Source organism: Rhipicephalus sanguineus, chromosome 1 (genome assembly GCF_013339695.2).
Source record: "Rhipicephalus sanguineus isolate Rsan-2018 chromosome 1, BIME_Rsan_1.4, whole genome shotgun sequence".
In the NCBI taxonomy this organism is placed as follows: domain Eukaryota; kingdom Metazoa; phylum Arthropoda; class Arachnida; order Ixodida; family Ixodidae; genus Rhipicephalus; species Rhipicephalus sanguineus.
The window spans coordinates 167,190,842-167,203,137 of NC_051176.1; the positions used below are offsets into that span (position 1 = coordinate 167,190,842).

The 12,296-nt window shown below is 44.6% G+C and overlaps 1 protein-coding gene across 1 annotated transcript in view; it reads left to right on the forward strand.

The window, feature by feature from the left end:
• Positions 1 to 694: 694 nt before the first annotated feature.
• The window catches only part of LOC119401821 (cadherin-87A), a gene marked incomplete at its 5' end in the record, with an annotated part of 44,207 nt that continues 32,605 nt past the window's right edge, over positions 695 to 12,296 (forward strand). Inside the window, 5 exon segments of the mRNA XM_037668814.2 lie at positions 695 to 802; positions 2,848 to 2,926; positions 8,571 to 8,606; positions 8,609 to 8,682; positions 11,849 to 12,046. Of these exon segments, the coding sequence (XP_037524742.2) occupies positions 695 to 802; positions 2,848 to 2,926; positions 8,571 to 8,606; positions 8,609 to 8,682; positions 11,849 to 12,046 (495 nt within the window).

The window sequence follows — 12,296 nt, forward strand, 5'->3', positions numbered from 1 at the left end:
TACAAAAACTACTATTGTTGTCCAACTTATCAACACGACTGTGGTCACAGTCTGGTTAAGACCGGGGATTGGATGCGAAACTTCGCATCAGATAAGCAGGAAGTTTGCACCTGCAGGCCGGGCCCTGACTTACAAAAACGACTTACGCTAGAATTGTTCGGGAGAAAAATTTCCAGCCAATCGTGGTGCTGGACATACGCATTATCGAAGCCGACTTACCAATGGCAAAGAGCACTTACGAACGAAAAGCCTAATGGATTCGGAACTAGTTCTAAAAACGAACGAATGTTCTGGCCGCACGCGATTGGTTGAGGCTCGAGGAGCGGCTGACGTACTGCGAGCCTCGATTAATCGCGTGCGGCCAAAACGTTCGTTCTTGCACAGAAAGAGTACAAGATCGCGCCCCTGAATGGTAAAGCACCGCACGCGTAATATGGAAGGTCCCACCTGCGGCAAGTTATTTGCCAACTTTAGCTTCCCCTTTAATTTTTAATTGAACATAAAAAATAATTTCACATGCTTTTCGGGCTTCCTTGTCCATTTTCTTCATGTTATTGCGGCTTACAAATATCGAGCCCCTTGCATAACCTTTTTCTTCGTGCTGGTCCTTATCAATGAAGTATGTAATCTTTCATTTTAGCCGTGTTGTCGAGACAGAAGATGAGTTTCCTTTGTTCTTTCTTTCCAGGATGGTTCTTTCAATGCCACTACAACGGCCGTTGTGAAAGTTACAGATGTTCAAAATCGGCCGCCAGTGTTCCTCGGATCTTTTTCTGCCGTCGTCAGTGAAGACGTCCCCGTGGTAAGTCATAAAATATAGCTGCACACGAACATTTTCTTTTGCTAAGTAGCAATGGAGGGGAGAGAAAAGATCATGTGATAAACTGAGAAATAGCTGAGAATCTTTGACATGTTTTGCGGAGGGAAATCTAAGCTTTTAAAACTAGCAACTAATCTAACACTTTCTTTGATAGAATAAATATGCAGCTCTGTGTATGGATTTTTATATAGAGGGTGTTTTTTTTTTTAGAAAATAGAGATTTTTTATATAAATCCACTAACAGTAAGGCTCCTGTCGCTTTCGCACACGAACTCCACGTCGAGGCGAAAAGATTTTGCCGCAGTTAAAACGACACTGATGCGACTAATTAACAAACACTCATTAATTAACTCTTTAATAATTGACTTGAGGGCAGGTGTTTATATTAGAAAGTTGTAGTGCGTGCCAATTTATGGCATACCCATTTTTTAGAAATCACGAAAGTTGCGCGTAATTATAGATATTCGTCATCGAAGTTCAAGGCCGATACCGTAATTGATCGCGCCCGGAGTGCAAAAAACGCGACCATTCGGTTTACGTCAGAACGAAAATACACGTGACAAGGAAGTGACGAAATTCAAATGACGGCGTGTCCCGGTCGTATTTTTTCGTGAAAAGCGGCAAGTCATCTCAGTTGCGCCAGCGGATCGCCTTACCTTTGCGCTTGGCGTTTGGTGCTTATCTGTTTCTTTCGAGTCGAGTTGTGCGCAAAAAAAAAAAAAAAAACGCGATATCAACCTTCTCTTTCCCTGCGAAGCATCAAACTCAGGGGCAACCGCGACGGCGCTTCTTCTTGCAGACAGGCGAAATAGTTTTTCGCGCCTGTTTATAATTTAATAAAGAAACGTAAGTACCACACATCGCACGCAAACAATAAGCTGTTTACTAGTGTATTTCAGAATGCTTGCCGGTTTTCCTGAAGAGATTCTGCTTTGGCGCACCTTGATTTAAATTTCGTCACTTCCTTGTCGCGGGTAGTTTCGGTTTGACGTAAAAGAGCGGTTGCGTTTCCTGCGCGCCGGACGCGGTCAGTTCGGTATCGGCCTTGAAATTTGATGACTAATATCTCTTAATCACTTTCGCGATTCCTAAAAAAATAGATATCCCTCAAATTGGCACGCACTACAATTCACTAATACAAACAACTGCCCTCAAGCCAATAATTAAAAAGGTAATTAGCGAGCTTTTGTTAATTAGTCAGGTCAATGCCATTTTAACTGCGGAAAAGTATTTCCGCCTCGACATAGAGTTCACGTGCGAAAACGAAAGGAGCCTGACTGTCATAGATTTTAGGGGCGAAGCTCCTCTTAGTCTAACCTTGTCACGTCTCCGTTGTCCGGCGTAACCACCTTTGCAAACTGCCCACTACTTCGTCTTTGCAAACATCCCACTACGACCCATCACCGATCCTTTGCAAACTGCCCACTACTTCGTCTTTGCAAACATCCCATTACGATCCATCACATATCCATTACTTGACCGATCATAAAGCCGTTATAATGAAGGGGGAACGGAAGCCACCTTTGCAAACTGCTCACTACTTCGTATTTGCAAACATCCCACTACGATCCATCACCGATCCATCACTTCACCGACCATAAAGCCGTTATAATGAAGGGGGAACGGAAGCCACGTCTAGCTACCACTTACGATTAATAAAATTTCTTGTATAATTATATACAGTGTTTGTCACGTCTTTGATGATGTACTGGGCTATCGCTTTGATTACTGCTGGGCGAAACCACCGAAGATGTCACGGTGTAACCATGGTTGCTCCAGGAGCTTCGCCCAAGCTCTTCATCATACACCCATAAATATGCGGTGAATTTTTTTTTTACTAAAAATCTGTGCTGTCTAAAAAAACACCCTGCATAAGGAAGACAGGAAGTGCTCAGTCTTCACAGTGGTGGGATTGGGTTATGAGCAGCTGATAGCGGAGGTGGGGCCATGAAGCAGCAATTCTTCCTCATTCTAAAGCCATTTCGCCAGTGCGGTAACCCATTTGCGCGGCTTCTCTTCTTTTCCAGGGAACTTACGTGATGACAGTGAAAGCAATCGATGGCGACCGAGGAATTCCCAGGAATATTCGCTACTCTATCGTTTCGAGTAAGCACGTGTCCTTCAATTTCGCCATAAACGGCCGAAGAGCCTTGGCAGTGCAGGCTCTTTTTTGTGCAACGGCTCGTCGGTGAGCGCTAGCTGCTGCACGCGAGGTATATCGTAACGAAGGGCGCGAGTAACGGCGGCCTGCCCGTTTGGAATTCGTGCTCAGATGCGAGCTTTCATTGCGCGAATGTGTTCCGGTAGACGGACCAAACACTTAGCAGCGCACACAAGGAGGTTGAAAAAAAACTTCTGGAGTGGAGGCGGCGAGCCGCCGCTGAAGCCGACGACCGCCATATTGCTCCGGGCAGAAAACGTGTCGGTCGTCGCTTGAGCCCGCGCGGAAGTTCCACAGATGGCGAATTTCTCCGCTCCTTTGGTGACAAGCGAGTGTTGTGGATGTCTCACTTGTTGGACTGCGATCTACTCGATAACCACATTTACAATTTGTCGAAGATTACCAAGCTGTATATAAAAAACGCCGGGCCTGCGCGCAGCACAGTCACAGCGAAAGCTGGAAGAGTGGCCTTTCTAGAGCCCGTTCTAAACTCTCTTGGGGAACTAATACAAGTACACTTTCAAGGTACCCACTACGTCGCAAATCATAATTTTTGTGAAGTACGGAAGCAATCACTATGCCATTATTCGTCTTTCTGCGGATAAGCGAGGTGCCGCTACACATCTGTAAGGCATTATGTGAACTTTGTTGATGCTGCCTGTGGTTCCTGGATGAAGAATTATGGCTGAGCCTTTTGTAATGGATTTGAAGCAATTAACGATCCGGTCACTCGTTGCGCAATTAGCATTATGTGACGCCTGGTCATTATTTTACTCTTCTGACACGCTATATTACACATTTAACGCAATTCCTTGCCCGACATGACGCCTGTAAGGATGTTTTTGCAAAGGAGTTCCAGTCACTAGCGTGGCTCTGTGGTAGAATACTCGACTGCCATGGAGAGGACCCGGGTTTAAATCCCATATGAGCCTGTTTATTTTTATTTATTTCATTTTTCTTATTTCGCACGATAGTAGTTACGGACACCGGCGGCGGCAGCGGACAACCATCCCACAGCTGTTGTGATTTGATAAAAGCTTTCGCTGTAAAATCAGGCTTCACCACATTTCAAAAGAAATCAACCGGAAGAAAATTCGGCAGATCCCACGCGTTGTGGGAATCTGTTTCATGCGAAGCAGTCAGCGAGTACTGCTATGCTGTATTTTATGGCTTTGAGCCAAGCGTTACGAGGTGGATCAACGTGTTTTTGTAAGTGTAGTAGCTGTGTGCACATCGTGGGCTTACCAGGCACGTCGACACTGGCGTTTAAACGGTAACTTTGAGGTGCAACGTAACGTCAGCCCTCACGTTAGAACACACACGTCAGTATTATCGAAACTAAGTGCACATTATGGTGCAACCATGTGGATATCATACGTAACTTTCGTGAATGTATTCCTCTGGGTCGAGCAATGCTTCAATATAGCGTGCTGAAACATAGGAATATAAATGTAATGTTTATTACATTGCTATAAAAGCGGAGCCAACACTGGAACCGCAGACGTTAATCTGATATGACGCCTGTATCGTAGGAGTACATACGTACTGTGCATTGCTTTCTTGCAAAATTAGATAGCCAGCACCACAACCACACTTGACGTTGCACAGACATTACGCCTGCATAGGCTGTTTTTTCCGAACCAGTCTATATACCCGACGTACCTTTGTGGTAGAATACTTGATTGCCACGCAGAATGCTTGGGTTAGATTCCTGCTGTGATCTTAATATTTATTCTTTCCATTCGTCGGGTCAACGCTGCCGATGTCGGTTTTTCTTAACGCTCTCGCATTTAAAGTACCAATATCTGTTCTCGCGGTTCCTGGGTAGATATAAACTGTCAATCACATGTGGCGCATACCCGTACACCACGGCCAGTGGTAAACGGCTATGTGCCACACGTGTCTGGAGGAAAGGGTTTGACGACCTACGCGACAGAATTTTCCCGTTATTCATGTCATGATACGACAGCCATATCCGTCCAATCCTCTTACCCTCCCATGCCGATTTTGGTCTGCACCAAGTAAAGGAGGCGATGATGAGAGCACCTCGGCGTAGGTGGCTAGGCAGATAGATTCGTAGATAAAAACGCTGAATGTGCGAAAGGTTCGCTAAGAAATGCCTCGCATTTAAAACTCCCAGAGCGGAGTAAGAACACGGCTGACAATTAAGGACTGTTATTTTGAAAAAAATTATAGACGAGTGTAAACAAGAGCTGCAGCAAGCTAGTCAATTAATCTGCTTTCGTATCTCTTCTTTTGCTGTGTTTACTTTTTAAGGGTGCATGTTTCATATGGTTAGTTTCGTGATTGTCTGCATTATGCGTAAACCAGAGCTGCAGCAGACTGGTCAACTAGTTTGCTTTTGTATCTTTTCTTTTGCTGTGGTTAGTTTTTAAGGACGCGTGTTTCATACGGTTAGTTTCGTGATTGTGTGCATTATGATGCATTCTGAAGTTATTTTGGATTTGTTGCTTTATCGATTCACGTATAAACCACATTGTATATTCTTTTTTCTTTTGAAATTGTGTAAAAGCCGGGCGTGAATAAAATATAATGTACCAATTATTAACTCCTCCATGTGCTTTATTTCGGGAATGCTGGAAGCGAATTCTGCGTGTTATCAGGCACGCTTCAGCCCATGTATTATGGTGGAAAAAACTGCCTTCTTCAGTCCTGCAGGACAACAAAAAAATTCGGCCAAATAAGTGACACTAACTATCCAGTTCTCACGCTGAAACGCCCCCGCGGAAGCTCACAATTACGCTGTCCGCGCTCAAGCTGCGCTGCCTCTTGCCCGGAGCAAAATGGCTGCCAACCGGTTTCCCAGGCTTCACCCGCTCGCGTGGGCGCATATAGGGGACCTCCACTCCAGAAGTTTTTTTTAAACCTCCTTGAGCGCACAGCTCCCATCAACTTATGTTTATTTTATCAAAATTACCGAGCTACATCGTCAATTACAGATATGTTGCCTTCAGTTTTATCTTCAACCGTCGCAGGTATGTCGGGTGAACACAAGGCAAAACTTTTTTTTACAATCTAAATCGTTCTAAAACAAGTCTGGAAAGAAATTTATACTTGCCCGTTCCACCAAAAACGGTCGGCACGTCTAAATCATGGCGTAGTTGTACGACCGTGTCTTGCTTGGACAAAGCTTCTTCGAAAATGTTTTTTTCTTTGTACCGTTTAAGTATGGAATTATATACCCGTAGCAGATGTCGAGTGTAATGGAATCTTCCTGTTTGAAAAGCGCTTAAAAATGTATTTTGTGTAACTTCTACAGCTCGGGCAGCCAAGCTTCCTGCAGTATTTAAAAGAAAAAAAAAAGAAAAAAATGGGGGGAAACATTTTGAAGTGGTAATTACCATTTTCTTGTTTAGCAGGTCAGTACTCCGAAAAATTACACCATCTCCCGCTAAAGGGAACCATGTGGGGATGCGAAGCAGCGCATGGGTCGACTTAAAGTTCCGTTCATGGGCATCTTGCCCGATGTTAACGCGTCCTTGCAAGTGGAGCACACCATGAATTCACTGTAGTTGCTGTTGCTGTTACTCGTCCCGAACTCTTGTTGGAGCACACCACGCGGGTTCATGGGTTCATCGCGCGTCTGCAGAATCTCGTTCCTCGACGCCATCACGTGATTGCTGAGCGAGTGTAAGGGGAAGAGGCCATAGAGTCTTACTCAGCCCCTTACACAGGCCCGAAAGCGCTAGCGCGTGCCAGCGCGTTCTGACTAGGATACAACGCGTTGGTTCATCGCGCGTCTGCAGAATCTCGTTCCCCGACGCCATCACGTGATTGCCGAGCGAGTGTAAGGGGGAGAGGCCACAGCGTCTTACCAAGCCCCTTACACAGGCCCGAACGCGCTAGCGCGTGCCAGCACACATGGGTTTGTCTGCGTTACGCCAAGCTAGGACAGCATACGGCAGCCCGGGCTCCTAAAGTGCTCTGCACGTATGAGGGTAGCGGATTGGGCGAGTTGGAAAATGCTCATGATGGTTAGCGCTAACGGAACACGGACGGAGAGAAGAAAACGACGACACAAGCGCTATGTCGTCGTTTGTGTCGCGCTTGTGTCGTCGTTTTCTTCTCTCCGTCCGTGTTCCGTTTGCGCAACCATCATCTGCACGTATCATCATCAAGGCGGTCGACGAACAAGAGGAAGAAGACTTCTCCTTGGCGCGAACGCACGCTCAGATGGCTATGCTAGGTGGTAGAAAGCGGACGGTCGCCAAGGGACGGACGCAGCCCGGAGCAAAAGCTGCTTCGCATATAAAAAAATTGCGCAGCTTGCACTGAGTCGCGCAAGGCTGGGGCAGAGCAGAGCTCGTCCTGGCTTGACTAGGCACACGTGCATTCACAACGCCGATGCACGAAGTGTTCACGTGATCGCATTGTAAATGACGAGTATTGGCAAGGTATCAAACGGGTTCGATTGAGAATCGCTTGGCAATCACAGCACCAAGCAGCTTAATAACCTTAATTAGAAAAATTAGCTTAATTGACCTAATTTGCGTATTCGATGATTGGTCTCGATTAGCTTGCATCCCAAGGCAACCTGCTTAAGTAACTAATTAGCCTAATGAGCACTAACTAGGCTCAGTCTTAGTTCATCCTAGATTAGGCTTAGCTCGGCTCATCTTGCCGAGCTCGGCATGACTGGACACACCAGAATCTCAACTCGGGTTATTAGAACTAATTAGACTTTGACTTAATTAGCTTAAATACACTTAACTAATTAGGAAATACCATGCTCGACTAGGCTTAATTAAGTTTGGCTATGATTAACTCGGCTTAACTAGGCACAGCTATCTTAACTTGGCTTGACATGGCCGCGCCGACATGATGATGATAATTTCTTGTCTACATCGCGAATTGGACAAACAGCGGGCATAAAAGCTCTGCCGTAAACGAAACAACCTACAGTTTAGCTGACTTCCGCGCTGTTACGTGTGTTATGGCTAGTGGTGGGGAGCTATGTCGAAAAAAATTATACGTTCAACGCCCCGATTATAAATCCGCTCACTTCACGGGCACTTGGCCTCTCTCAGGGCCAGCAAATAAAGCCAAAATAACGAATTGCTGGGAAAATTTATTGATATTGACAAAGGTCTAGTAGCGCAAATTAAGTGAACACAACGCGCAAGATAGGAGACAGCGTCAGTGCTGTCCTGGCCAGCGGCGTAGGCAGAAATGTTTTTCGGGGGGGGGGGGGGGGTTCACTTCCTTTATCCGACATGGGGTCTGGCCAGATAAGTGTGGTCGAGTGTTATTTTGTGCTCTGTATCCCATGGGAAAAAAAGTATTTCGCCACTGGTCCTGTCCTCTGCCAATTCTTTCCCTCTCATTTTTCTCTTTTCTATCAGATTATCCCCTTGCCACTACAAGGCAACGTGTCCTTCATGAATTCTCTGTATACCTTTTCATTGATGTTATTGCCTCTTCTTCCTCCTTGCCTTAAGCGGAGGCAGGAATTCGTCTCCATGTATAAGATTCCTTATTTATCATGCACATTCAATCCTTTGAACTTTGAGCTTTAATGGTCACGCCGAAGAGTTGAGTAATATTTTGTTTCTGCTTCTCTGTTTTCAGATCCAGAAAACTTCTTCGCAATCAACAGAAACACGGGGTTATAACAACTGCGAACTTGTTGGACAGAGAGAAACTGAGCTCCTCAAACGGCGTGGTCACTGTCAAAGTCAAAGTGAGTGAAGAACATTGTAATAACTGTAGTCACTAAGGCGAAAGCTGCGAGGGATCAGTTACCCCTTGAATTAAATTGATTAAAATAAAGAAGTCATTATTATTATTATTATTATTATTATTATTATTATTATTATTATTATTATTATTATTATTATTATTATTATTATTATTATTATTTCTATCACTCGCAAAACATCTAGCGTGTCATTTCAATACTCTGTCAATTCTGTGCCGTTATGCAAGGTTTATGAAATCAGTGATCTTGGTGTTGTTATTGACAGCGCGTTAAACTTTTCTTCTCACGTTAAGCGTGCTGCTATGCGGGGCCTTCGTTCTCTCGGATGTGTTTGTAGAATATCTCGATAATTCGGGTCTCCCATGGCCCTACACAAATTGTACATGGCAATATGTCTTCCGCAACTTGAGTATGCGTCCGTGATATGGAATGGCATTGCTCAATCCAGCGGTAACACCATTGAACGAGTCCAGAAAAAATTCCTCAGCATATATAACCATCGCTTTGCTAAAAATGACTCTGGATCTCGTTCAAGTACTGCTGAATTATTATCACTGCCATCACTTCACTGCCGACGAAATCGCTCTGATCTCTTATTTCTTTACAAGCTAGTCCACGGTATCATATCCTGCCCTGTACTTCTCAATTGTGTAAATTTTCGAATTCCGCGTAAGTTAACCAGAGAGAACAGACCGTTTCATGTACCCGCCTGCTTCTTCCAACACTCTACCGTTCACAGAATACAAAGTCTCTATAATGTTAATTTTCTTGATCTTGACGTTTTTCATAGCCCACAATCATTGTTTTTATCCGAGCTTTGCACTGTTTTGACATAGTGTGGCACAATGTACAAAGTCTTCCCTTCTCAGTCTTTCCACATAGTTGTATATATGCAATCTAATTTTTTATGCCCCGTCAATATTTCTCGTGTTGTCTTATTTTACTCCTCCCCTTTTGTGTTCATTTCTCTTTGTCTACGTGTTTTTGCTCTTTTTATTTATGAAAACTGTCTGTATTGTATTGTTTATTTTTATTGTTTTTTTGCGTGCGCCAGCACAAAGACCTTACGGTTGTTCCTGGGCACGTTAAATAAATCATTGATTGATTGATTGATTTATTATTATTATTATTATTATTATTATTATTATTATTATTATTATTATTATTATTATTATTATTATTATTATTATTATTATTATTATTATTCACTTTCGTGCGCTACGCTCGGCTAAGTTTTCATGGTAGCGCCTTTCGCGGGCTCTATCGCTGTCTCGGACGGCGCACCGCACTGCTGCAAACAGTATGTGACGACATAACCTGATCACGAAATTCCAAGGAGATCGGCCATTTAAAAAGGAGGTCGTCAACAGTCAGTCAGCGAGCACACCGCAACGCAGAGAAATAATGCATCTTTCTTTTTTTTTTCTTTGTAAATGCGCACATATGGCTACACAGGGCATGAACTCAGATTCGAGTCATGTACTGTCATGTCCCGATTGTCGATTGTCGTCGATTGTATATCATGTACCGATTATCGGCACCTCAGCTAACAGCAATTTTAACCCAGATTGTTGTAGGAAGCAGTGTTGTTCTTCATATATAGGTCGTAAAACTGTCGTAAAGAGCAATGATTTCTTGTGACAGGCCATAATGTCTTGAGAGACAACCGTGCAGACGGCCGGGCAGACGCGGTGAACGCCATCTGCAACCACCGGGCCGGATCTGTACACGCCGAGCGCAGTTTCACGACGCGTTCTGAGCGGCTGCGCTAAAGTGGAAAATCCTTCCTTCGCACGGTCGCGGCCGCTGCCAGCTTTTCCACCTGCAATTCTCACTGCGGCGAGCCAATTTTTCCCGCTTTCACCAGAAGTGTGAACGCGCGCTCCGCAACTGTAGCTGCCATGAGTGTGACACCATAGGTCAGGGGTCACTGAGGCGTGCAGAGCGTCGTGCGCGCGTTTGGAATGCCCTAAGCATTCCAAACGCATAGCGCATAGCGCAGCGTAGGTTACGCATAGCGTGTGCAACCAAGCTGCTTCAGCGGACGCTAGAACGTAGCGGTAAATGAGTATACACTGATATCCTTTCAGAATTTCAGATTTACTTAAATAATAAAAAAAATATTTGGTTGGTGTACAGAATATTATTTTTCCGTACCGGAGTCATTGCTTGTGTTTGTGTCTGTGGTTTGTGTGAAGTGTTCTTGTCTAGCTTTGGCGGCTTTGGTAAAAGAAGATTTAGGATCGGATTCCCGTAGGACGCAGTGTACGTAGTCTTTTAGTTATAACCAGATAACGCTACTCGAGTAGACGCTTTAAAATTTATTAAAATCACGCCGATTTAGTGCCAGAACCATGAAGCCTGCGTCACCACACATTTCTAGTTTTTACGATCGTTCTGATTTTTTTCTCATAGTAAAAGTGGCCATTTTGATATCCCAGCAATGTGATTTAATTTTTATTCAAAAGGATTTACTGCAAGCCATATGAAAAATAAGTGCGAGCTAAATAAAGCTTCTGCTGAGCTTCACGGAACAACGTGATTCACTGGTGCAGCTCATCTAGTGCCTCTTTATTTGTACTCGATGAAAACACAAGAATTTAGAATAAGGTCAACTGACTAAAACCGCAACGCACCTTCTCTCTGCGCTTCCATACTCCAAATGACAAAGGATGCCGATGCTGAGAAATCGCCACCGCAGTGCCGTCATAAAGCTGACGAACATAACTGGCTGGCGGCATATTTCTGGTTGCATAATTAGACAGTTATTCTAAGAGCATATGTTTGTACAGAAACACGATTTTGTTTTCCTTAGACAGCATTTAGTAAATGACGTGCAGGCGCTTCGACTCGCATTTATTTTCTTTAGTAGAGCTGCTCATAACAAGGTTTAATACGACGGCAAGGAAGACGCAGTCACTGCGCGTACATATATTTCTAATTCGAAGATTTAATACATATCGTGGCAGATATGAAGCGCTCACCGTAAGCAGACTGGCGTTCAGCGGATTACATAGTCTTTTTCTAAATATTATGCGAAAAATAAGAAAGGCAGTATGCCAGAACATTGCAATTCTTACTTTGGCGTGAGCTCTCTGCAACGCTGCCTCGTTACGTGTCGCTGAATGCATGGCGTGTCGACGCGTAGGCTTCGGAGCTGGAAGGCGACCGGCCGCTGGACGAACCGGGATCATCGACGACCACCGCGTTGGCCATCACGGTGAAGGACGTGAACGACGAGGCGCCTACGTTCAGCCGGCCAAGCTACAGTGTCAGCGTGAGCGAGAACATTCCTCCTGGGAGCCCACTGCCGAACCTTGACATGTTCGTCCAGGACACGGACACGGTGAGAACACGCTGCTTAGCGGTATAGACCTCCTTCTGTGTTCGCCCATGTCAAGAAGCCGTGTATTTCCATCCGTTAGCTTTAGCAAATCCGCAGAATTGTGTTACTGGCGATATACACTTCGCGAAAATTTCAAATACCATACAGCTGAAGTATTCAACAGGGAACCACCTAACCACGCGCAGCAAAAGATCAACTGATAGTAGAGGCAAAGGAAGGGTCGATGTTAAATATAAATTAATATTTATCC